Below are 27,987 nucleotides of genomic sequence, written 5' to 3'. Positions count from 1 at the left end.
CCTGTCATCTTGAAAACGCCATAGACTTTACAGTAAGTACACTGCTCAGCCTTTGAAAGGCAGCTGGGTAGATAGTTATGATAACAGATTAAGAACAGCACCAATTTTAAGAATTTTATACAAGCAATTAAAAAACCAAAATGTTGCATTTTAAACACTATCATCATGAACAGAAAAGATAATTCATAGAAAAAAGGAAGGACTGGCAAATCATGTATCTCTAAGAGATCTGCACCTGGAATATATGACAAACTCTTTTAATTCGGAAACAAGACAAAGGATTTGAACAGCCCTTTCTCCAATGAAAGAGAATGTGGCAATGAGCACTTACTGGGATGCTCATGCCATTTAAGAAGGGCTTAGCTTCTCAAAATGTTGACTGGATTACCAAGATGTCCAGCAAATCCACGCCAAGGTTTCTACCCAAGAGAGATACAGAAAGACTTGCATACAAGTATTCATTACGGCATTTATTATTCATAACAGCCGAGAAACAGGAGAATCTAAATGCTAACCAACTAAACACACATAAACAAAATTTGGGTCTCTCATCAGAATGCCATATTACTTGGGACTTCAAAAGAGAAAAGAACCATGGAGACATGCCGCTGAAAGAATGGAGAGATTTTAAAATCATGCCTGGTGAATGACAAGAAGGAGAGCACAGGTGACACAGCACACAGCTTCATTTACATGAAACGGCAGGACCCTTAAGTCTACACAAATTAGAAAGTAGGTTGGCCATTGTGCTGGGCTTGCTAGACATAAGGGGATGGAAGACACAGGGTCTTTTTGGGAAGATGAAAATGTTAGCAGTGATTGTGTGGAGAAAGCTCCACAGTTTTATAATTAATGAACACTATTAAACTGTACAGTTAAGCAAGTCCACTTGAAACATATAAAGCTATTAAAAAGCCGCCAAACACAGCAGTGCCCTAATACAGTACTGCATTTTCTGGAAGAAGTAACTTAAAGCTTTTTAGATGGAAACTGGCTCCATGATGGTTTGTCTCTTCCTGCTTCCATAGCCCGCCCTGTTCAGGGAGATCTTCACAGAGTACTCTGCTAAACTTAAAAGGCATGAAATTTAAAGATTACTTGTTAATTTGACAGTATTTCTTAGAGCTGACAGAGGGGTTTGTAAAAATGAAGGAAAAGAACTACATAAAATAAGGTACTTTATAAAGTTCTGAATGACAAAACACAGGTCGGCATCCTGTATGCCTCAAGGATCACAGTTTCCAGACAGCTCTGTACACGGCACTTAATATTCTGGGGAAGTCGATGTTTTCATAGAGCACAGAATCTCCTGCACTGGTGAACACAACAGCCTCAGCAATGGACCTCTTTGTATATCTCATAGTCTAGAAAAAGAAAATAAAACCCCCAATTTTTTTTATAAGAGGTTCATTTTACCGTTGACGTGAGGAGAAAACTGCCAGGTCTTGTTAGCTGAGGGACGGATGTTCCTGCAATTGCCATGGCAACTGTCTGGCTTATCATGCTCCCACTCTCACTGTCATAATCATCAGGGGCTATACAAATTGGCCTCCCTCGTTGATTGTGTGTTTCTGAAAGGGAAAAAAGGAAGAAAACTTTGGGTCAGCTAACAGTTATTAAGCATTCCCTCCTTTCCTATTCTCCACGATTCTTTAAAAGAGAGACTCATCAACGCACACATGCAACTGACTCCTGGACAACACACAGGTTACGGCTCCCAGAACCAACAACCCACATGCAATTTCTACTCTCCCCAACTCGACTACTAATCCTCTAGTTGACTGGCAGCCTTACATATACTGTGAGAATGTCTTAGGCAGAGGTGACTGGTGTCACAGCACTTTAGGTAGATACTCTTGACACATTAGCTCACTGTAATAGCCACAGGAGTCAGCCATATAGTTACTGTAGTAATGTATCTATGGTATAGTATGTCAGAACTAATTGATGCTGTTGTTTTAATGCTGCATTTATATTTATGTCTTTTAACTGTGAGTGCTACCATGTATACATACTGTATCTATTTTTAAAATAAATTGTATTTTTTTCATAATAGATTTATATACACTATGGTAGAAATAGGTTTTTAAAAGATTATTATCTGTATTTTATCATTCATCATATAATTTCTATGTACCTTGTTTTTTTTCCAAATGGCAGCAAATCTTAAAACTTTTTTTTCAGTTAAATCTACATTTTTTAATACACTATCAATTTTTATCAAGATTCATTTCTTTTTAAGCATTTAAACATTAACTCAGTTCTAGTGTAGTACTTTCTATTGGAAACCTGAACTGAGTAGTTACAAAGAAAGATCTAACTGCATGAACATTTCTGCCTTCATGTGATCCAAACCCAGGGAGTATAACTTCACTAGTCTCTTAAAGACAGTTATTTCCTAATATAAGGTATCCAGGAAATGTTTTGACTTCATTAAACTGGAAGTACTTTATCAGGCTAGTCTAAATACTGTTACAATCCAAAGTGTGCCTTTAAGTACTTTCTAAATAGTCAAAATAAGATGAATAAAACTTTGTAGGTTCTAGTTTTAAGGAACAGAGTTGTCTCAACATGCTAACTTGGAATAAACATAATTCTTGATGTACAGGTGAACATCAGTCACACATCTCTATATGAATAAAGCCGGTGATGAGAGTAGACAGATGTCAAGAACTATTCTCTCTTAATATGCATAGTATTTATGCATATAAACATATCTGTGTTTTCTAAAAGGTATAACTGCTATACATTCATAATTTAAAATTCATCCTAAAATCTTAAGGGACTCTCACAGTGAATCTCCTCAAATACTTAAAAGTTTTTGACAGCATTGTTAAGCATAGTTATTTACAATTTATTTTTATAGAGGTGCATTTTAAAAATAACAACAATTACTTTATATTTTCGTATATCTGGGTGTTTTGCCTGCATGCATGTGTACCTTGCCTATGCCTGGTACCCACAGAAGCCACAAGAGTGTACTGGAGGATCCCCTGGAACTGGAGTCGCTGCTTGTGAGTCACCACTGAGAACTGAGAATCAAATGGAGTCCTCTGAAGAGCAGCCAGTGCATTTAACCACTGAGTCTCTCTCCAGCCCCAGGGTATATTTCCTTAATATTTGTTAACCTTAAAAAACATCTTCAACTTTGAGATAACAAGCTTTGAAAACTATGTTAATTACATTAAGTACCTGTAAACTCATACAGTTGAGGTACAGTTTCCATGATAATACCAATCAGAGGAAGGTACAGCATAGCCACCCGAGCCTTTATCTGAGGGTCAGAGTACCGTGGGTCAGAGTCGTGGCTGGACAGTAAGTTGTGTACCATATTGATGACTTTCTTATGTAATCCAAACAGTCTATTTAAAAAGGAGAGACGAAGGAGGAGAAGAAATGAGTCACAGAGATTAGTAATGTCAAAACAAATAGTAAGGGCAGGCACTCAATCAACTTTGTTTAATTCCTTAACTTTTGCCAGATGTAATTTTTTTTTGGGGGGGGGGGCTCCATACAGTATTTCTTTGTGTAACCCTGGCTGTCCCAGAACTCACTCTTTAGACAGGGCTGGCCTCAAACTCATAGAGATCCATCTGCCTCTAACTCCCAAGTGCTGGGATTAAAGGTCACCCCAGTTGCCAGCTATATTTGTGTATTTATTCCTATAAAGTTCACTTTAAAGTATGTAAAATGCATAAATTCAATACTTAAGAGTAAAGCAAACTCTTTGGTTAACTCTGTAGTAGTGCTTTGACTGATAAGGAACACATGAGTGTGTGTGGATGTGAGGAATGAGTGTGCATGAGTGTGAGCCATGAGTAGTGTGTGAGTCATGAGTGTGTATGAGTGTGAGTCTTGAGTGTGTGTGGTGTGAAGCATGAACGTGGTGTGGGTATAAGATGCATATGTGTGGAGATCGGAGATGGACATCAGATGGTTTCCTTGTTTTCCATTTTATTTTTTGAGGCAAGGTCTCTCACTGACCTCAAAGTTAACCAATTCGTCAAGGTTAGCTGGCCAGTGAGCTGTAGGAATTCTCCTGCCTTCACCTACTCAGTGCTGGGATTGCAGGCCATGCTGCTGTGCCAGCTTTTTCTGTGGGTGCTGGAAATCCAAATTCAGCTCCTCATGCCCGAAATAGCAACCCTCTTACTGAATGAGAGAGCCATCTCTCCTGCCTCTATTACTTAGAAAAATCCTCTATCTGACAGATTATATCATCAATAGCCTGGGTCCCTTTTGATGTCTACTTTTAACAGAATGTCTTTGCTGGTGCACCTCATTTAAGTCCTTCTGATTTCTCTACCCTAGGCGAGGCCTGCCTATTTATTTATTTATTTATTTATTTATTTATTTATTTATTTTTGGTTTTCTTGAGACAGGGTTTCTCTGTGTAGCCCTGGCTGTCCTGGAACTCACTCTGTAGACCAGGCTGACCTTGAACTCAGAAATCCGCCTGCCTCTGCCTCCCAAGTGCTGGGCGCCACCACTGCCCGGTGTAGGCAAGGACTCTAAACATACTTGTTCTCTCCACAGACCAAGGCATTTTGACTATACAAACCATTCTGATTAAGGTGTACACACTCCAACTCCAACCAGCCCTAAAGCTGTAGCACGGAGCAGCTTCTACGCCTGTCCTCACAGGAAAGCTCGCCAGCAAGAGCTTGTCTTAGCAAAGAACTGCCACTCTGGGTCTACTCTGGCCAGATCTTTTAAATATGCTCATCTCTTCTCAAAGAGGTTTTTTGTTTTTTTAAATTTATGTGTATGTGTAAATTATGGAGGGTGGGCATGAAGGCCAGCAGGGGCCTTAAGATCCCTTGGAGCTGGAGTTACAGTGGTTGTGAGCCATACAGCATGTGTGCTAGGAACAAAACTCAGTGTTAGTGTAAGTCCGAACTCAGTGACGTCTCATTCAGGCGCCAGGTGACTGCTACATCGTTGCCGAGGCAACCAAGATAACACTCCCACAATTCACCTGGCTACCCCATCTGTACCTGGGAAAAAGAGCTACGTCATCATCCGTATAAAAACACGGAGCTTCCCCGCCCTCCCCTCTTCTCTCCGCCATTCTTCCCGTTTCTCTCCTCCGCCCTTCGCCCTAAATAAACCCCCGTGGAACCAGTCGATCTCGTGCTGTCTGTCCCAGCTGCGCGCCGTAATGCTACACTCAGGTCCTCTACAAGAGCAGGAAATGCTTTTAACTGAACCATCTCTCCCAACCCCAAATATGTATGTTCTTATACCCACTGTATTGGCTGATGTTGTGTGTCAACTTGACACAAGGTAGAGTCATCAGAGAGAAAGGAGCCTCAGGTGAGAAAATGCCTCCATGAAATTCAGCTGTAAGGCATTTTCTCAATTAGTGATCAGTGGAGGAGGGCCCAAGCCCAAGCCCACTGTGGGTGGTGCCATCCTTGGGCTGGTGGTCTGGGGTCTATAAGAAAGCAGGCTGAGCAAGCTCCGGTAAGCAAGCCAGTAAGCAGCACCCTCTGGCCTCTGCATCAGCTTCTGCTTCCAGGTTCCAGCCTTGCTTGAGTTTCTTTCCTGACTTCCTCTAATGATGGATAGTGACCTGGAAATGTAAGCCAAATAAAACTCTTTCCTTCCCAACTTCCTCTGGTCATGGTGTTTCTGCATAGTAATACATCCCTAAGACACCCAGAAAACAATCTCTTTTTTTTTTTTTTGTCTCAGAAAATGCTCTCCCCATGTTGTCAGAGAAGCCAATCTCCCTTCAACACTTTCAAAGACCATCCTGACCTAATTCTTGTTTCAAATAAGCCTTTCCTATTTTGAAAGCAGATCTTAATTTTAATTATAGGTTTGTTTATAAAGTAGACGTTCAAAAACTGTTGAAAGCACATTCATAGCCTCCTTTCAGTCCTCAGTCCTGACTCCCTGCTTGCTTCTCTTCCAGTCACTCCCACTGTTCGCATAACTCCCCGAGAGGTCAATACAAATGCTGGTTCTTTTACAACTTCAACATACGCTTCACATATATACCTTTGTCCCAACAAGCTCCTCTCCTACTTTCATGCCACCCCCACTCTCCCACTGCCACCCTCAATGTGTGTCCTGCTGCATTTCATCAGCTTGAATATAGGGATGTTCCAGGTCCAGCTCCTGGGCCTCTGCTGTTTCCATTCTCACAGCGATTCTCATGGCTGCACAGACACTCCAACCAACCCTCTCAGCAGCTGTCACGCCCTGACTCCAACCTGTCTAAACGGTTTTCATGAAGCCATTTCATGCATTTTATTACTCAACCACAAGAAAGTATTATATATAATTATACAACACTAAATGCTGATGACTGAGTCCAGAGTACCGTGCATGCCACACACAGATGCTCCCGCTGAGCTACTGTCCCAGCTCCTACCCTGCTCTTGCTGTCTGAATTAAGCTGCTGTGCATGTTCTTAAGGAGTTTATTTTAGCCAGAGAAAAGTACACACATACAATGGTTTTTGCCATATTATAGACAGTAAAAGAATAAATCTTCTCATCTTCCAAAAAGCTATATCCTACAAAATTAACATTTAATCACAGTACAGTTATGTTGGCTAGTTTTTTGTTAACATGACACAAACTAGAGTCATCTGAGTAGAGTGAATCTCAACTGAGAAAATACCACCATCAGAATGGCTTGCAGGCATGTCTGTGGGGCATTTTTCTTTTTTAACCGATGATTGATGTGGGAAGGCTCAGCTCACGGAAGCAGGTGCCACCCCTGGGCTGGTGGCTCTGGGTGCCATCAGAAAGCAAACTGAGCAAGCTATGGAATAAGGCTGTAGGCAGCACTCCTTCACGACCTCTGCATCAGCTCCTGCCTCTCGATTCCTGATCTGAGCTCCTGCCTTGACTTCTTTCATGATGGATTGTGATCTGGACATGTGGCCAAAGAAACCCCTTTCTTTTCAAGCTGTTTTTGGTCATGACATCTTATCTCAGCAATGGAAAGCCAGAACAACAGCTCTTTAGAAGACAAGAGGACCTTGCCTCTATTAAACTGCTTCACGGTCAACTTTCCAGCTGTAAGGGAAGTTTGTAACAACTACATCTTCGGCTATTTATAGACCATCTTACTGCTAATCCAGGAATGATTCTCATAACTTAGCAAGCAGATGAAGTCAAAGGACAAGCACTCCCCTAATGGATCTGGCAATGAATCCTGCGCAGTATCTTTGTCTAGACCTGTAAGACTGTAACACAGGTATATGACCATCTGAAGGTCATTCAAGCATGGTTTTAGACAGAAAATTCAATTGCTGAGGCTCAAAGGTAGAAATGAACTTGTTACATTCAACCTTAGATACTTAGACACTTAGAAGAGTGAGACTCCAGTTACTAGGAGAACCTTAGATAAATCTAAAGCTCTAGGAATGCAAAACTGAGCAGGACACACAGATGTCTTCTCTCTAGCTTCTACTCTAACGAGGTTATCATAAACCTGAGTGAAGCACTTTGCAGATAAGAAAACAAGGCTTCATAGCTACGAATGACTGCAGCAAGGACAATAGGACTGTAAGTTAGCAGGCTATGAGAGCCTCAACAGGAATATCCTGTTTTGAGAGAAGACCTGAGAAACTATAAGCAGGAATGGCTATGTGAAGACCCTCATCCACTCAAGCACTGCTTTGGATAGAGAAAAACGCAAGTGTCAAGGCCTGAATGTATGAACAAACTTAATCCATCCAGCAACCTGCACAACTTTGGGAACTGGAATCATCAGAATAGCTACCTGACCCTAATCAGCCTAAGGAAAAGATTTACACTTGCATGGAAAAGGGGATACATTCACCCTCTCTCCTGTGAGCCATGAAAAAAAGATCCTGACTCCGTGGAAACCATCCTGTAGTCAAAGTAAAGGTGACTATTCCTGCAGGGTAAACATGATGAAATCAGTGAGTTAAAGACTGAATTATACAAAGAACTCTCTTTCTGATATGAATAAAGCCAGTTTGAAGAAAAAAGAATTCAGTTTCTTACAACTAAAGCTATCCTGATCAAGTAAAAACACTAGAAATAAACTTGCAAAGAACCACGGAGTTGGCTTGACCAAGCTGCCTTCAGAGGCATGCATCATAGGTTTTTCAGGTTAGAGTCCATGGCTTCTGGGGCACGATGTACCTTCCAGTTCCTGAGAAAATAATGTATTCATTCCCTCAATCAGTAAAGCATATAGGCCTCTTTGTGTTTCTCTGTATATCACCTTGGAAGTCAAGGAAGTAGGGATGCTTGACAATAGTTTTTGACATTTAATCCTGTGTACTTTGTAGAACTTGCAAACATCATTGTATCCTGGCATCTACAACTATATTGATCCTGGAAACTGCCATTATATTCTTTATAAAGACCAGCTGCTTTCAATAAAATTGTCAAAGCCCCAGTTATGCTGTAGTCTCTCCAACCTGGCCTGATTTAATTCCTTAAGGACATATCATATAACCTTGGCCCGGTAAATAAATGTAGGTACTTACAATAACTCAAATGTCTGAGGTATATTAGTTATTAAGGAAAGTAAGAGTGTTTGGAAAAGTTATAGAGTATCTTCTCTTCTCAAAACTGTACACCTTTAATTATCTTCAAATAACATTATACTTTTTTGTCAAATGGTAAGACATAAAAGTACTTGCAAACAGAATTGGCAGGCATAGAGTCTCAGCCATTTAAACTTTTTTCTCTCTGTACACAGTCTACATAAACCTCTGCTCTACATGGAGCCTATAGAACACCTCTTGAGAACCCCATGGTTCTGGTGAAAACTACTTCTTTAAGATATAGTCCACATGTAGGTTCTCATTATTTTAAAAATACAAATCTTTCGTTTGTAGACAGTCTGAGCTTTTAAATTTTTTTCAGTATCAACTATATCCGTGACATATTACTAAGGATTTTATGAATATACTTTTTCTTTAATCTCTTAAGCAGATTAAACATCCATTAAAAACCTCTTTAAGGTTGTATGTTTTTGTTTCCTGGACCTCTTGTATGACACTTAACTTCAGGATAAACTTACAGTGATCAGTTTCAAAAAAAATTTTTTTACCCAAATGAATCATGATTATACAATTATATTTGTACAATATTTACCTTTTATTTTAATTAGTTTAAGTGTGTGCATGAGAGAGAGGGGGGAGGGAGGGAGGGAGGGGGGGAGAGAGAGAGAGAGAGAGAGAGAGAGAGAGAGAGAGAGAGAGAGAGAGAGAGAGTGTGTATATGTGGGAACGAGTACAGAAATACAGGTTTCCTGAGAGACTAGCAGAGGTTTCAGAACTGGAGCTACCCACTGGCAGCAGTGACGGCTCTGACATCAGTGCTGGGTACTGAACTGAGGTCCTCCAGAGAGGCAGGATATACACTTTAAATACTAAGCCTCAGGGCTGGAGAAATGGCTCATTGGTTAAGAGCACTGACTGCTCTTCCAAAGGTCCTGAGTTCAATTCCCAGCAACCACATGGTGGCTCATACCCATCTGTAAAGGGATCCAACGCCCTCTTCTGGTGTGTCTGAAGATAGCTACAGTGTACTCAAATAAAAAATAAATAAATCTTTAAAAATTATATAAAAAAAAAAAATACTAAGCCTCTTCTCCACCCTGTTTTGTTCTGCTGCCCAGGATGTCCACAAACTCACAATCCTATGACCTCAGCCTTCCAAATAGCTGAGAATTTGGGTCAGTGTCATGTCAAGCTGTCAGACTTTTAACTGTTAAGATGGGTACCACCCATAAGGGCTGCTATCTCAAAAGATATCAAGGTATTTCATAAATGAAAATCATCAGATGATATCTTTTCTTATAACAATTTCCAAAAACCCTCTAACAGCAGACATTTAAAAAAAGATAAGGTAAGTTTTAAGATAAAAATGCTACATAGAAGGATGGAAAATTATAAATTTTTCTCACAAGGAATTAAAGAAAAGTTAGCCTATTTTCCATAACTGAAAAGTCCCTACTGTGTGTGTGTGTTTTTTTTTTAAGTTTTATTTTATGTATATGTAGCTGTCTTCGGGCACACCAGAGGAGGTCATCAGATCCCATTACAGATGGTTGTGAGCCACCATGTAGTTGCTGGGAATTGAACTCAGAACCTCTGGAAGAACAGTCAGTGTTCTTAACTGCTGAGTCAGCTCTCCAGCCCTGTGCCCACCGTATTTTAATAAATATTCATATGTTAATACACACAACTGTTTCTTGTATTACTAGAAAAATGCTATGGCATAAAGCATATATACCATCTGTGTCAATAAATCTCAAATTCAGAGAAGATTAAATAAAATATAAACACCATTCCTGAAAGTAATCGGTACAGAAATAACAAGCATATGAATCTTGGAGAATAAAGAAGCAGGAATAGTATTAATTAAAATCTTAGCACAATCAGTCCCACTGATCCAAAACCCAAGTGACTTCCTCCTGTGTGAAACAGGCATACTCACCCTTCGGCATCGGGGTCTAGAATGAGTGCGAGCTCTGTCAACACGAGGCCTGCCAGGTAATGCTGCTGGCGGAAGGGTAAGGACAATTCAAACATGTTTGCGATCTTCTGGTCCTGCACATTGGTGGAAAATCCAGAGCTCTGTTGACGGTAAGAGAGAACTCAACTGTTGATAGCTGTGCAGCAAACATCTACAGCTGTGGCATTGCAAGAGCTGAGATTCGACGTTATTATGTCAGACAAAAGTTACTCCAGAGAGTTCACCGAGAAGTAACTGCTCTTACTTTAGGAATGGGACACTATGATGATTTCTTCAGTTCTGTACTAAACACAGAGGACTGGCCTAGCCCAAGAATTCTACTTGGGGATTACTGACCTTAGGAAGAGGACTCAGAAGTGCACATGATCAATTCTGACTTCAGACAGAAAGTGCTTAGGAAAGCAGCTTGCTCAACTCAGGATCCTATGGCTTCAATCTTCCAAATAGTTTATCAATTTTATTACTGAAACTTATTAACAAAAGGTTTAATTTTTTATTTTCTCATACTGATATTTTCCATTGGTTTTCACCTTTTATCCTTTTAACCATCTACTATTTGAGTAACTCTCTGAAGGGGAGAAATGTTATAAATGCCTTCATCCTAAGGTATAAGAGAAATGTTCATAAACATGGCACTTAGTTTCTAGAGAAATTTCAGATATCACCTAAGCTACTTTTCAGAGAATGTACTATATTTGGAATTGTGGACCATCTTATGGTCTCTCACCAAATCTTCTTCAGAAGTTGTAGTCCTGAAAAAACTTATATCTCCCAAGATACATTCCACATTCAGGGCTACCTCTGTGTGTGTGTGTGCGTGTGCGTGTGCGTGTGCGTGTGTGTGTGTACATCGCCAGCATTAAATTTCCTATGTCTGTAGAGAAAACTAAGTTTAAAGAATATTTTCTGCCCCTCCCCCCAAAAGTATGTCTATGTTAGCTACTAAAATATGAAAATTACACAGTTAAACAAGAAAGTGAACAAGATAATTCAAGAAATTCTGTAAGAATTTCACAGGTAAATGCCATGTAGTAAGGAGATTTTAGGAAAGGCTCACAAAGGTGACGTCTATTGTGGTGGTTTTAATAGGAGGTATGCCCCAAGAGACTCATGTGTTTGAATGCTTGGCCCATAGGGAATGTGACACTATTAGGTGTGACTTTGTTGGAGGAAGTGTGCCACTGAGGGGTGTGCTTTGAGTTCTCCTATGCTCAAGCTGTGCCCACTGTAGCACAGTCTCCTGCTGCCTGCAAATCAAGATGTAGAACTCTTAGTTCCTTCTCTAGCAATATGTCTGCCTGCATGCTACAATGCTCACACTGCTATGACAATAATAGAATAACCTGAAACTGTAAGCCAGACCCAATTAAATGTTTTCCTTTCTAAGAGTTGTATGGTCATGATGTCTCTTCACAGCAATAAAACCCTAACTAATATATCTATGTTAGTCACTAAAATACAGTTAAATAAGAAAGTGAACAAGATAACTCAAGAAATTCTACGAAATTTCATAGGTAAATGCCATGCAGTAAGTAGGTTTTAGGAAAGTCACCCATGACTAATTCGTTTCTGGCTGTATAGCCACATCTTTAAAAGAAGACAGAGCAAGAATGCAAAGGCTTGATGCATCCTTTGGGAGGAAGAAGGTGTGTGACAGTAGGCTGGTCCAGGAGACGTACTGAAGGGAGGAAATGAAAAGCTGTGGCTGGCTCTCTTACACTTTCCATTGTTCCAGTTTATGTGAGTAAGGTTTTAATTCTTTTAAACAAACATGTAAGATTGTTTTAGCCTAGAGAACTGCACCTGGGCATCCCACGTCACAGAAATAGGATTAGGAAGTGCACAGGATCATAAGATAATGTCTGGCTTCAGACATTAGGAGCTACTATACAGACAGCTTGTGTAACTCAGATGAATATAAAAGGAGCCTTTTATTAGAGAGGAGGAAAACTTTGGCTTCCATAACGCTGTAACTGTAAAATCCTTATCTTTTTGAATCTTCAAAGAAACTGCTAGCTGTATAAGTCAGGTGCAACCATTAATGAATGTGAGTGATCGGCTAAGCCTGGCAGGCTAGCATTGCAGCCTGACTCTTCCCTGCTTCCTTTCCCAGGTATTTACACCAAACATGGTCTCTATATCTGCTTCAAGAAAACTTGATTTGTGAAAACATCAAAAAAATGAGTTCACGTAGGTGAGCTCACTCACATGCACATCCATGAGTGACAGAAGCTCAGGGCCAAGCTTAAACCTGGCCCTGAACAAAGCCTTGCTTCACAGCCTCCCCGACCACTTCTTACTTTCTATGTTTTTGATTTGGAGGTATCCAATATGGATAACAATAAAACTCCTGAGTTGTTCTGGTAACTAGATGAGCTAATATTTATAAAGCACTCAGAAATGAGCCTATTTCCAATTAATAATCAAATAATAAATGAACAGTTTTCCATCCATTTGTATAAGTATGAACATATGCAGAATCCTTTTGTATTAACATATGTATGTCCTCACACTTTGCATACCTGAGATGTTGCAGAAGAGACCGAAGGTGATGGAGATGCAGGTGGGGTGAGCAAGCTGCAGGGTAAGTTTAATGTAACATAGTGCTCATGGCTGCAGATGATTCGCAAAAAGTCCAACCTCAGGGATACCAGGACACTTGGATTTGGCAGTGAATAGAGCTTCGCTGACACCTTGGAAGCAGTGTGTAAAGAAGAGAACACCAACTGATATATTTTTTTCTCCCACAGTAATAGACCACAGTAACAGTATTTGGGGTCCTGTAGCTTATATGACAGTATCTCCTTTCCCCAAATTCCAGCAAACACTACAGACGTGAACCCACAAGTCTACAGTATAAACCCACTTGACTAACCTAAAGTCAAATTCTTTTATTGCCAATGCTGCATTAATAGTTTTACTTCTGAAAATGTACCTTATGAGAGAAAAGCATACATCAAAAGATTTCTTTTTCTCACTTCTGTTTAATGCATTTATAGTTGTCTATTTTTCCCAACTAGATCACAGGCTACTCAAGGAGACATATTGTCAAATGACTTAATAGATATAGTTATCCCTGAATCAACCTCAAGGGTTGACAAGTATAGGAGGTCAATAAGCCAGAATAAGATTTGATAGTAGTAAAATATCAATTTTTTGGGAAAAGAACAGTGTTTTGAAAACATCTGTGAGTTAGTACTCATGCATAATATTTATTACTGTAAGAGAAAAAATATCCAACTGAACAAGCCTTCAAAATTTTAACAATTATATTGCCAAATAGAATTCTTTTTAAAAATTTTATTTTATTCTATGTGGATGAGTGTTTTGCCTGCATGTACATTTGTGCACATGTACATGCCTAGCACCTACAGAAGTCAGAAGAGACCATAAGATTCCCTGGCACTGGAGTTACAGACTGTTGTGAGCTGCCATGTGGGTGCTGAGAATTAAACCCAGGTTCTCAGGAAGAGTGGCCAGTGCTTTTAACCACTGAGCTAGCTATCCAGCCCCTTAGAATTATTGATTAACAGCTCTTCAAAACTAATCCATGGGCCAGCTAGGAAGGGCTTCATGAGTGTTACTCTTCAACTGCATTCAAACACCTCAACAATTCTGAGATGAAACACAGAGATTTTACTTTCCAATGCTTTGATAACTCTGCAGTGATTACAGCGTTTAAAGGGGCCAATCCAAAAACAAGAGTCAGTATTCTCCAAAAGGCAAGACATTAATAGTCAGTTGATAACATTAAAAACCATAACTTGTTGCTTGTGGAAAAGGTCTATGGTGTTTGTAGTTTACTATCGGCAAGGTAATGTACAACATTTTGAACTTCAGTAAATATCTGAGTCCAAAGTCTAATGTTTAAATAACAGTAATAACTCTGAGAGGGTGCTCCCATCCCCAGGGGGATGGGGTGAAGGACTCTGGGAGGTGGGACTGGAAGGGGGAACAACATATGGAATGTAAATAAAATAATTAATTAATTAAAAACAGTAGTAATGAAAAACAAACAGTTTACTTTAAGGGCCACTCCAAAGCTGGCCTAGTGACTCATACTCATAAGCACAAGACGCAGGAAGTGGACGAGGAGTTCAAGATCACCTTCAGCTACAACAGTGAATTTAGAGCTGGCCTAAGTTACGGGAAACCCTATCTCAAATAATACCAAGGATAGGAAAAGTTGAGTTAACTGTGCCCTTAACACAGATGCTGTTCTTGCACAACATTCAAAGGCTGAATTCCATCACTATCTGAGTAGCTTTAAGTGAAAGGAAGAAAAACTGAGTGGGGTACAGTCGCTATTCTGGGATTGACTTGGTATAGTCCTAACAAAGCACATGCCATGTACTTTCACCACAGTGTTGACAACACGTAACTAACTCTGCTACTTTTTCATTTTAGTGTATGTGCTCTTGAGGCTCCAGGCCTGAAACTAGCTACCACAATATTTCAGTTACTCAATGACTAAGTATATATTACCTGTTTGTAGCAGGACTTTATAAGGCTAAAGACAAACCCTCTGTCCATAACTGACAGCAGATCATTGAGAAAGAAGGCAAGGCTTGTATTGAGTCTCTCAACCATTTCTGTATCCTAGGAGACAGAGTATAAGCAATAATGATGATGGTGATGAACAAAAGAACAGCAGTTTACTCTCGGCCTGTAAGAGACATCCAGGGAAAGTCATCATTACCTTCTGAAAGCGCGACACGACATCACCAGCAATTGTGCTAACCAGGGCAGCAATATCATCCATAAAACGTTCTGGAAAACGGCTTTTCCTCGGAGCGTCAAGCTTATCATTAAAGTACAAGTGGTGTACCATGCTCTTTACCTGTAAAAAAATACATACCATCATCTGTGGTGTTGTTTTGCTTTATTTTATGACGGAATCTTGCAATGTAACACAGATTAACCACAAGTCCTCACTCCTCCTGTCTCAGCCTCTCAGGTCTTAGGATCACATGTATGTTCTACTATCTGGCTTAATTTTAAGTATATAATAATGGCTCTAAATACTCTGGCTATTTTTAAAATATAACATGTGATTTAGCGTCAACTGAAATATTTTTTGATTTCCCAATGTTTTGAAAATGTTCCTTGAATATTTTCTATATGCCAACAAAATGTTGAACATAATAAAATTTTCCCTTTACTCTCATAAAGTATTCTGTCATAACTTCACAGTGTAAGACAATTTTAATTCAGAAATTTTAAGATTCACTTAATTTTTCACCCCACTGTCCCTAACATAGAATCCTCCGATGGTTAGAAAGCCTGCTGTCACTGTAGTCATCAACAGCTATTACATAAAATATCAGTTGATCATTTTAAGCGACTTCAGCTTACAGAATGGTTTTAGGTTCATTTTCATTATAACACTCGTAATGGTAATAAAGAATGTAAGCATTTACATTTAAAGAGAGCTAATGTGTTGATAGCAGAAGCACAGTCTTTGGTTGAAGTGACAAATGATCACAGGTCGTAGCACGGTCGGCAAGACTCCGCCACCTGCCAGTACCCCAGTCCCCGGCCTTACCCTGTCCCCGGCCTCACCCCACTTTTTAAACAGGGTCTCATTACGTAGCTCTGACTAGCCAGGAATCCTCTATGCTGTCCCAACTGGATTCAAACTCAAGAGTGTGCCTGGCTGCCACTGCAGATGTGCACTTAGACTCCCAGCAAGTAGGCTTCTTTCAAAAAGGCCCTGGACTCATATTTAAGAAATCTGAACACATATGGAAGACTTTTGTTAAAGCCAAAATTGCAATTCCTATCTTACAATAAAAGTATGTGAGTTACAAATTTGATATTGATATTCTAAGAGAAAATGAGTTTTTGGACACATACACCCCCAGGTTAACCTTCTCGGTAGATTTGTAAGTCTGTAGGGAAAAAAATGTCTTATATTTCAAATATAGGCAACAGTCAATGCTGCTGAACTGTACGCTGTATTCTAAAAGCCCCTTTAACTTCTCTCCGCCCCCTTCTGTCCCTCTCCCCTCCCCCACCCCTTCCTCTTGTTCCCTGTCCTCATTTCTCAGTTTTGGCTTTTGTTTTGCTCCTTATTTATTAAATATTATTTTTTGTTTAAATAAAATGATCCCATGATCTGAGCTTTCTAGTCCTAAGGGGAAAAACTAGAGGAAGATCCCTCGAGCCAGAACGTCAGGCCATGAGTTACAGCACTGCTACCTACAGGATGTGTGTACTAAATGTTACTTAGCCTCTCACAGCCTGAGGGACAGGCCTGCACAGTCACTCGATAAGCACTTACTGCTTTGGTTCACTAAGAGGTCTGCACGTATATAAGTATAGCCATGTTTTATATGAAATGAAAAAAATTAATCAGTTTGTGTATCATTTATTGAAGTAAGCAAAAAGTGTTTCTCAAATTGACTATAATTGCATTTTGCTGTGTACTGTCCAAGTATAATAACAGGATGTATTTATAAAGCTCTAAAAAGTTGTTACAACATCTACAGCACTGACTTTATTAATTTGCACAGACTAGCAAAGACTGTCACAAGTTTCCTTGTATAGCCAAGAAGAACAAGACAAAACACATCTCACACATTATAATTTTACCTATATTGTGTTGGTACCCATGGTATATTTAGAAACAAATATGTATAATTATGCTTGGGGGCAAATATGAGGATGTAATTTCTAAGATAAGAGAAAAATGAGCTGATACAAAATTGCTTACTGAGTTAGAAAGTATTAGAGAACAAGTTCAATTTGCTTACCATCAACTCAAAAAAGAACCAGGCTTGCTGCAAAGCTGATTCCCGAACGCTGCCACTGCAAACAACCCACTGCAAAGCCAGTTCCTCGTGAAAAAGCTATCCAGAAATAAATCACGGTTATTATCAAAGCCAGACCTACTGATGACATAAACCAAATGACAGCACAGGGACAAATGAAGGCACAATGGGAATAAGCTCAACAGGGCACATGAACACTGGATGATGCTGTGGACACACCCATTAACGAAACGACTACTTATGCATGAACACAGTGTGGCATGTTCAAAGCTGAAAAATTACATATTATCTTGGAGTAAAATGTAATTTTAAAAGGACAGGCAGGAAACAACTTCCTAAATTGCACTTGCAAACAAAAAACTAAACCAAAACCTCACAGCTACAAATTGGATTTTGTTTGTATTTTAAATACATATTTGAACATACATTTGTCAACTTTGCTGGTACAATTTAGGAAACACTATTACAAATTTAAACGTTTCTGTATGCTATTAAGTTCCAGGTGTTTAAGATGTATTTTTAAAAAGCTGAAACTTCCTTATAATGGATATGCATACAAAGCACTTGCAAAGTAGCACAGATTATTATGAAAGGCTGTGCATAAGGGCCAAGTCAGCACCGCTTACTAAGAGGGATAACTTTTCTAACTCATCGTCCTTTCCCTGGAGATTTAAAACAAAACAGAAGTAGTTACAGAAACAGAATTAAGAACTCATATATTTTTCTGATATTAAAATTTTATTATCTTATTTGAATTATCATATTCTACAATCAATTCCAAAACCAGAAACATCATCTTAATGAAAAAACCCTGAACAACAGTGGCACGGCCCAGAGGCTCCAGACCAGCACTGCTTGTTCAAATGTAATTTTAGACACAACAAAATTATTTTAGTATCTCACACTGGTTGTATAAGAAAACTTTACAAGTTTTTAATTGTTGGAATTACTTTCCCCCTCTGTCTTCTTATGAATCTACCTTTTTAGTTGGTAAGCGTCCCGTTAATGTTTGTAAGAAACTTGACGTCTCTGTGTGCGAAGACATACGATTACAACTTCGATCCATAGCCTATGGGTGAAGGTGAACGAATGGCGAGAGAACATTAACACTGTTGCGGGGACTCGGAAGCCACGGACTACGCTCAGTTTCAAACATTTAGATTCTTTTCTGATCACATTACGTTATTTTAAGCTGCTTTAAAAGCAGTATGAAAACTGCTTCTATTTTTTTGTCTTTAAGATAAATTACCTTAGTGATTATAATACAAAGAGTGCTGCAAAGAATGAAACTTACCTGTGTAATCTACACATGCACATATCTAGCAAAAACATATAAAAAGCAAAAACATACTTCTCAACTGCTGTCTGACAAAAAAAATAGAAATCAAGAATTCTGCACTCAATAAGGGAAATTAAAACTTTCAAAACATTATTTTTTTTTACTAAAAATACACCATTTAAGTTTGTCATAAACTGTACATAATTTAAGTCAGTTATAATCTTCAACGGGAATTTAGAAACTTTACTTTTTTCTATTAAAAACACATCATTTAAGTTTGTCATAAACTATATGTATTACAGTTCTAATCTTAAATGGAGAATTGGGTTCTTTTTTAGGAATGAGAGAATTTTCCTTGAAAGCCAATACACAGATAAGAAGTATATTTTGATGCATCATGCAGTTAGTTATCAAGCAACTAGTCTTAAAATATGTCATATTTATAATAAATTTCATACTTTGCAACACATTCCAAATTAAATAGTTTTTTTCCTCCAGCATTTATTCTTATAGCATATGGACTGAACACTTTATATTTATTTATACTTAACTTCAACTTACTACCAATCTTTCTACTTGGTGATTATGAAAAAGAGAAGGTAATAAAGGCCACAGGAAATGATATATTTAGATTTACTTTAAGTCAAATGGAAAACTGTTCAGTATTTTCTACATAAAATTTTTCTACTAAGGAAGAACAAGCCCTGAAGAGACCCTGTTATAAAGCTCTTGGTGCATGAATAGCAGGCACGAAGACACTGACACGATGTGTAAGGAGGAGGCGGGAGGAGACAGAACGACAACAGGAGAGCATTACTGATGCGACTGGTGGACTCATGCATAGTAGCTGGGGAATGTGCTAGGTAAAAATACACACTTACAATGATTAAACAAAAGCAAGCCACTGAAATTACAGCATGGACTAAAAGGTAATGTTCTAAAGGAAACATCAGCAGCCAATAAAGAAACCTATAATGCAAACACCACCTGTGTTGATTCTGCACTTGGACTGGGGTTGGATCCCCATGAGGCAGCTTTTGGACCAGTGTTAACCCAGGAATTGGAGCGATCTAAACCCTAAGCACATAACAGAGAGCAGTTGGAAAGGAGAGAAATGTTACATGGTGCGTGCTATGAATTATCCTTAAAGAAACCCAGTCCTCCAATGCAAACATGGTCTTCATTAGTACTGTTAGAGCAACTCAAAAGCTCTTAGGTACATAGAAAGTATTAGTTCATCCACATCGTCTTATCAAATAGCGTAATTTTTAAAGAAAAGAATATTAAGTATAGTATTTAAAGGTCATTTCAATGTAAAGTGATTGCCTTAAAGTATAAACTACAGAAATTTCTACAGCATTACACTCAAAACGCTTCCTCAATACGGTAGAAACTCTTAACTGAACTGAGTCGGGGGTGGGAGGTGGGGGAGCTGGAGGAAAAGAATAAGCGCTCTGCTAGAAGACCTTAAGTTCATTTCATTTCTTACTAGCTGAAAGCTCCTCTGCCGTGAGAACTCCACAATTCTGTCGACCTTGCCTCTTTCATTTTCTTTTAGAAAATAAAAAACATGAGGGAAAACATTATACAAAAGAAAAGCTAAATTTGTCCCTTCCTAATAACAACAGTGAATGTGAAGTTGTATTTCTTTTTATTAAGATTGGTCATTTAGATATATGGGGTTCTATCCCATGTAAATATACAAGAAAAACATTATGTCTCTCTAGAAATTATATTTTTATCATCACTCTCATTAAATTTTAATGTATTAGTTATTAATGAATATACCAGCAGCAAGTTATTGAAAGATATTACTGGTCCCTGATAAAATCAGCTGAGGCCTGACTTCAATTTCCCAAGCCTAAGATTACTAGAATCATGTAAAGTTGCTTTGTAAATTCATATTCTGTTCTCTACGCCCCAATTTCCTGATTTCAAACTCACCTAAAGAGAGAGAACCTGATAAATCGAGATGGAGCAAGTTGTAATGGGTGTTTAGAGAATTTAAGGGCAAGGATTACAAAGATAACCCAAGGCAACCTGATTAAAAATACTAAAGCCACAAATGTACTGGAACCACAAGCTACCAAAGGTAAGGCTGCTTGAAAATGAAGCCATGTTGGCACTCTGTCTACTAGCTCTGTTTAGACAGCAGGCTCCTTGGGAAGATTCCCAACAGCAACAGCAAATGTGGCAGCCCCACCCCTCCATGAAACAGGTCAGTGAGAGTCAGTGAGGGTAAGGCCTACATATCAACACATTTTTTAGTACCTCAAGAGAGGTTTCTGAAGGGAAATTAACCACTGCTTAGAGTTTTTCTTGTCTACAAAGTAGAAATAATAATGATAGTCTTCGTCATGGTTTAAGGAGGGTTGAAGGTAATGCCTTGAAGGTGGCAGATATCAGAAGTTGTTTATACAAAAATATTCCAGAGATTAAAATTTTGTATCTGAATTAATTAATTTGTAATGAGTAAGAGTATACTGCCTGTAAAAATGTATTATAAACCTGTTTGAAAATTTATTTTTAAAATAATGTTTATGGAAATTAATATCAGAATAAAATATCAGTTTGCTGCCAGTTATATTTCATAAACACAACATTGATGCTTGAATAGTTGTAATTACACATCAAAACCTAAGTAAAGCTAGGACAACCAGGGCTACACAGAGAAACACCTCATCCTCTCTCTAAAACAAAAAACAAACAAGCTAAAGACAATATGTAGCCAACTAGTTTGTGAGGCAAATAATTTTCATAACTCAAGTGTTATAAAATTGAATACATATACATACATATATATATCTCAGTCCTTAAACAAATTCATTACCCAAAGATACTAATGTAACAACTGTTTAGGTGTTTAAGAAACAAGTTAAAAATAAAATGTGCCAGGTGTATGTGTGTTTTTGCCTAATGCCAATACTTTGTCTTATCTTGTAGGTAGACAAACCTAATGAGCTACCCTGGGGGTAGGGTACAAATTCTCTAAGAAATGCAGGAAGTGTCAGCCCAGCCTATGACTCTGTCAAGATCTGAACTGGGGGGCAATTCATGGATATTTTGCTCAAGAATCTGTTTTCATATTGCCTGTGTCCTGAGAACAGAAGTAAAGTTAAATTTAAAGCTAATGGTCTAATTAATTTGTATGGCAGAACAAATGTCAAGGTAGGAACAGTTAACTGCTGATAAGAAAACAGCCATTAAAAAGATCAGCATTACTAAAGAGAAACCTGTGCAGCACTGAGACAACACTGTAGGCAACATTGTACTCCTAAGAGGCTCCAACTTGTAAAGACCCAAATTCACTTAAAGAGTAACACTTAAGTTGATGGGTTTACCAATTCTCAAAAGCAATCGCCTAGGAGGATATTTCCCTGGGATCAGTACACTGAAGCTAAGACAGCTATATCCCAAGGAACTGAAGCTGAGATAGCTATATCCCAAGAAACTCAGGCTACATCTTGAGGGCATCTCCCTGACCCTGTTTTTTAAGGCATGAAACTTGCAGGACTGGGAGAGTCATGGAAAGAAACTGAGGCCAAGCAATGTATGAGAGGGCTGCAGTCCTTGGAGGAGGAGGCCCTATGAGGGATACTGTGCAAATCCAAGTAGGTAAAGTCTAAATTTCAATGAAGATATCAAGATATTAGAGATTTCAAAACCATGAATCAAGAGTTGTGGGCATAGAAGAATCTGGCCTAAGAGAGATTCTAAGTGTTCCAAGGGCACCAGAGATGGAGGGCAAGAGTTACTCAAGCCTTTTGGAACCCAGCTGATTATATCGTAAATCCAGATGCCGGACATGGAGCTGCAGGATTTGGTGGTTGCCCTTATGGATTCTGGTTTTTGCTCTGATGATTGTTTCTTGCTATATCCCAGTTTTTCCATTTGGGGATGGGACTATTTTTTCTGTGTCATTATATGTGGGAGTTATTTAACCTGTTATGTGGAATTTTGAAGGTGTAGGAACTGTTAATTACTGTGAGGGTTTTTAAAGCTGAAGAGAGAACATTTTATATTGTAACATGGTCACAGCCTACAGGGTCAAAGGGTAGTAGGAAATGGTTTAAAAGTGATTTGTTTGGGTGCCAACTGGCAATGGGTGGCCTTGTGATAATTGGTATTAATTGTCTACTTGACAGAATCTACAATCACCTGGGAGATGGCCTTCTGGGCACACCTGTGGGGTTGTCTTGACTGCACTAATTGATTTGTGAAGACTCATATAAATTGTAGGCAGGACCTTTCTCTGGGCAGAAGATCCTGAACTGTATAAAATGGAGAAATGCGCTGAGACCTGTATGCAGTCTTCCCTCTCAGCTTCCTTATAAAAGATACCAGGTGGCCAGGGTCTTGCCACTCCTGACTTGAGAGACATAACCTGTAAGTGTGAACTAATGCTAGTGCTTCCTCCCTCTAGTTACTTGTGTCATAGTACTTTATCAGAGCAATGAAGAGACTAAAACATCAGTTATGCAAGCATTTAACTAGAATCTTAGGCAGATCTCACTAGGAAGGTGGCCCTCTAAGTAAAGTCCTAAATGATCTCAGAAAGCTGTCATGCTTAGAGACATGATATAAACTGACTCAACTTCTCTTGTGTATCTTAACTTGTAAAGCAACACTCTAGACATCATGTTGTGAACAGAAAGTAAAGTAACAGCAGGGTAACATCTCAAGCTCATCTTATTAATTTAGAAAGACACACTGCCATCTCATACTAAGATGGCAGATATGATAAGAAGGCATATGAAAAGCCTTCAGTTCAATCTCCAGCATGGGGGTGGGAGTGGGGGCGGAATGAAGAAAAGAAAAAAGAAACTCAACCAAACAGAAAACCTTGAGGCTCTTCATTTAACATGTGTGCAATCTGAAAAAGGATTTAGGAAACCAGGTAAATGGAATTCCCGAGAGAGATCTGTACTGAGAAGTAAGGTGAGGGATGATTAACCCAGCATTTGTAAAAGTTCTTAATAAAACACGGTACTTGGACAGTAAAAGATTATCAGAAAAGGAAGACTGTAGAAGAATATGAAAAGACAGAAACAGTAAACTCTGAAGAACAACACTAAGACAATATACAGTCTCAGAAGCCAAGCAAACTCAACAAAAGAAAACCAAGAATTTATGTCAAAGATCCTGGCAGGACTGGAACGGAGGCTCAGAGCACGGGTTGCCCTTGCACAGGCTCTGTGCTGGGTTCCAGTCAGACACTTCACAATGTCTGCACCTCCAGCCACAGGGAATTTGATGTTCTTACAAGAGGCATCTATACTCACTTGCACATACCATATACAGAAACACATAAGAACGTAAGTTAAGATGAAAGAAATAATTTTAAAATCCAAGTTTGGACACACAACTATTGGATTTAGCATGATGGAGAACAACTGTAATATTAACAAGTGCAGTTTGGGTGGGAGATAATAGGAAAGTTAATTAAAGAAGACAGCAAGAGTAAAAGAACTGAAGACACAAGAATTATAAAGTAAAAGAACCAAGACACAAAGTATAAGGGGCTCTACTTTAAGAGACAGCAGAGCTGGCATGATGGCACATTCCTTTAATCCCAGCACTGGTTCCAGGACACTCCCCTACCAAGATAGCAGAAAACAGTGTACAAAGTAGCAGCAGGAACACTAGGGAGAATTTTTTAAAGTGAGAAATAACATGTCTGTCTGTGGCTGACCATGATTCGGTATACAGGAAGGAACTTATCACGAACAACAAGAGATCAAAGAACACCTAGACTGGGAACCCTGAGTAAGTGAGAGGAGGAGACCTGCAGACAAGAAGAAGCAGTAGACTTAAGCAGGAGACAAAAGCTGGAGGACATGGGGGTCAACATCAAGGAGAGGAAGGTATCAGGTGGTCTGTGGCAACAACCTATGGCAGAATGAAACAGTGAAAAGAACACAGAATGACGCCTGACTGATAGCACCAGGGACTTCAGGAGAGGCGAGCTGCCATTTTCAAGACATAGAAGAGCCAGTCAGTTGTTTCTAACAATGGTTTTAAGTTTGAGAAGAAAAGAGATACTGAGGTTTGATTGTGATAAGAATATATGACTGGTCCTGACTAGTTACAATGACTCAGGAGGAAGACAGAACATTTGGAAACTTCTCACTCTTTCCTCCAGAGGAAAACAAGATTAAGTGACTAGAAGCAGAAAAGGAAGGCAAACTTTCAGAGTTGGGACACTAGAAAGAAATATGGATAATGGCCAGATGACAAAATGCATGAAATGAAACCATGAAGGTTAAGTTACTGGTCCTGCGGAAAGACCTACAGGAAGACCACGATTAAGACAAAGACACCATCTCTAAAGGGAAGGAGTTACAGCAACTTAACCTGGACAATAAAGTAAGAATAAATTAAGAATAGGCATACGAAAAATTCAGACTCTACATTTTTATGAGATAGAAGTATGTTATTAACATTAAGGAAAAATATGAAAGTAATTACCATTTTTTTCAATGAAAGTAAAAAAAAATGTAAAAATACTTAAAATAAAACTTAATTAGATCTGGGTTGGCAGCACATACCTGTTATCAAAGCACATGGGAGGCTGAAGCAAGAGGAACAAGAGTTCGAAGCTAGCCTGGGCTATATAATGAGACACTGTCTCAAAGAAAAAACTTAATTAAGACATGCTGTGATGACTTTTTTTTTAACAAAAGAAAATAGTATACACATGCAAATGTACATATGTATACTAATTTCATATATATTCGGACAAGTTGTTACTTGTTTCATTTAATGATTGTTTTAAAAAGCAAAACTAATACCAATTAATATAGACTTCCTTGTTCTAAATCTTCAAGTTATATAACAAATATAAAAATAATAACTGTTATAGGAGGCATAATGTATAGAAATTAAGAGATATTTTTAAGGTAGAATCTTGAGGAATATGCTATCTACAGCCTTTGGACAATAAATACTTGTAGTTCCCAAACATGACTTTGTAGTATACAACTGCTAAGTACTTCCCTCTACTAAACAAACAAAAAAAAATTGAGGATAAAAATAAGGTTAAAAAAATCTTAGGTCCTTTTCCTAAGCTTAAACTCAGTTATCTTTGTATTGTATATGTAGAAAAGTAATTTTCCTGAATATTTTTGGTGTGATAATAGTGGAGGCTCTCAATAAAGTATAGGTGGCTCTTACTCTCGCTGGCCTCTCTCTTGTCTAGATTAATGACTAAGTATGGTTAAATAATCACACTTTCTAGTCCTAGTGCAGTTCACCCAGGTTCGTAGGAAACATAACTCTTACCAACCAAGGCCAGGAACTATTCTGGATGCCCTCCTGAAGGAGGAGCTCACAAGGACATCACTGAAAGCACACAGGTCCCTCCCCATGCTATAGAATCAATCTAGCAATTTTTCACATGAGAAGATATCAGACAAGTTATATGTGATGATTAATCATGAACAAATTTTAGAATTTGGCAGATTTATTTTTTAAATACACAATGTATAGACCAGTTTATAACAGCAAATGTATTTAATAGAAATATGAAAAGCACCTGTTGACAAAATAGGAATATTTTGCTTTTTTTTCTAACTCAAATAAAATAGAAAAAAACCCTCTGCACTTACTTTGAACTTAAATACATTTTAAAATTAAGAATAAATTAAATACTTGGATAACTATCATAAATGGATACAGCATATCCTCAGTTTACCTTACTGCCAATGATTGATCGGACTTCATCATCTGGTGATGTGGGAGTTCCGGATATATCTGGATTACTGTTGCTAAGGCTTCGAGAACGATTTAAGTTAAGGCTTGCAGGTCTCACTGCAGACCTAGCCATTGTGGCATAATGCACTGATCCTCCCAGACCCCCGGGACCTAGAGCAAACAGCATACAATTAGTAAGAGAGGACTCCTAAAATATAAGCAAACACTTTACAAAATTCCACAAACATTATAAATTGCTTTAGTTTCTAAATGAAAATTAACACGTTCTTTTTAAAAATAGAAATAATTAGAAATAAAACACTTAAGAACCAATGACAGCTATGTGAAGTTCTACTTTATAGCAGTTGACACAAAACATATAAATTATAACTAAAAATCACTGTCTTAAATGTTTAAATATTTCATGAGCAATAAAAAATAAAACTAATAAGAAATGACAAATACCACCTTTACTCAAACATAGTTGTGTCTTGGACAAAAAACGCGGCTGCTGGTACCGCTTCTGTTCCCTTTTTGCCTGCACTTTTTCCTTTGTCCCTTGATATATGGTCACTATAGCGACATCCAATTTATTACCAACATCATTTAAATGAAAATATGTTTTTAATTTCTCTATCGTCATAAGTGATATGAAAAATAAAAAATAGCATGTTTGTTTTACACCACACACACATACATACACACTATTAAAGATAATTCTAAGAGTTTAGGTTATAAAAACAAAGAATTCCTTTGAATAAAATCAAGCATTATCTATAAAATAAATAGCCAGCGATTATATTTATTATCTGCATCTTTTTTGTGCATATGTATACACATGTATATTCTGTGAGCATGCATGTATGTATGTATGTATGTATGTATGCATGCATGCATGTATGTACATACGTACATACGCACATATGTATGTTTGGTTTTGAAATCAAACTCAGGTCTTCATGATTGTATGATAATCATTTTACAGAATAAGCCATCTCCCAGCTCTATGTCTTTGAATTGTATATTTTACAATGTCTTACTGAAAATGATACAAATCTGCATCTAATTAATATGTATACTTTTTTTAGGTCAGGGCAGGAAAAAAGGTTACATGTCAAATGTGTGAAATCTTACTACTGAACTAAACAGAAAGGCAGATGGAGACACAGTCTGGGTATTGTGTTCTGGGTATATCACTATCACAACTATGCTCGGATTCTCAAGTTAGACAGCCTAAAATCAAGACAGTAAATTATGGGTCAGGATAGAAGATCCATTTTTTCCTCTTTTCACAACAAAGAAAAGAAATTCTAGGCTAAAGCTTACACCAGTAATATTGCCAATGGCTGCAAAGGGGCACGTACCATCATCACCAGAGATGAGTAATTGCTTATACAACAAACAGGTAAGCAGTTTCCAAAGCTCAATAATTAACTAGCAAACTAAATGGAAACTCAAACATCCCTCACAAACACCACTATCACCAATGTCATACAAAAGAAAGAAACTACTTGAGGCTTTAATATTCAGAAAGCTTAGGTTATTTTATTGGTCATGAAGAAATTGGAATTTTTCTAGACAACCACTTTTTATATTACTATAGACTTTTTAAAGTTAATAGAAAATTTGTGTACAATGTTTCTCTTTAAATGTCCAAAAACACTCTGAATGACAAATAAAATGATAAGGCTATTAATTTTAACATGAAGTGATAAAATGCTTTCAGAGATGGATGAAGTGACTGTCAAGGTTCTCTTCCAAT

The 27,987-nt window shown here is 38.2% G+C and overlaps 1 protein-coding gene across 1 annotated transcript in view; it reads right to left on the bottom strand.

Annotated features, from left to right (window-relative positions):
* Dock7 (dedicator of cytokinesis 7) overlaps positions 1–27,987 on the bottom strand; it is a 198,439-nt gene that overhangs the window by 47,092 nt on the left and 123,360 nt on the right. The window contains exons 22-30 of the mRNA XM_028778777.1: positions 26,227–26,396; positions 18,234–18,323; positions 17,237–17,332; positions 15,181–15,321; positions 14,967–15,080; positions 13,004–13,174; positions 10,443–10,582; positions 3,193–3,362; positions 1,417–1,571 (exon numbers count right to left, since the gene is read on the bottom strand). Coding sequence (XP_028634610.1) covers positions 1,417–1,571; positions 3,193–3,362; positions 10,443–10,582; positions 13,004–13,174; positions 14,967–15,080; positions 15,181–15,321; positions 17,237–17,332; positions 18,234–18,323; positions 26,227–26,396 — 1,247 coding nt within the window. The remainder of the gene's footprint in view (positions 1–1,416; positions 1,572–3,192; positions 3,363–10,442; positions 10,583–13,003; positions 13,175–14,966; positions 15,081–15,180; positions 15,322–17,236; positions 17,333–18,233; positions 18,324–26,226; positions 26,397–27,987) is intronic.

The sequence above is a fragment of the Grammomys surdaster genome, unplaced genomic scaffold (genome assembly GCF_004785775.1).
Source record: "Grammomys surdaster isolate TR1022 unplaced genomic scaffold, NIH_TR_1.0 341, whole genome shotgun sequence".
Lineage (NCBI taxonomy): Eukaryota > Metazoa > Chordata > Mammalia > Rodentia > Muridae > Grammomys > Grammomys surdaster.
Note: the sequence above shows the minus strand (reverse complement) of the source record. Positions and strands in the feature narration are given on the sequence as shown.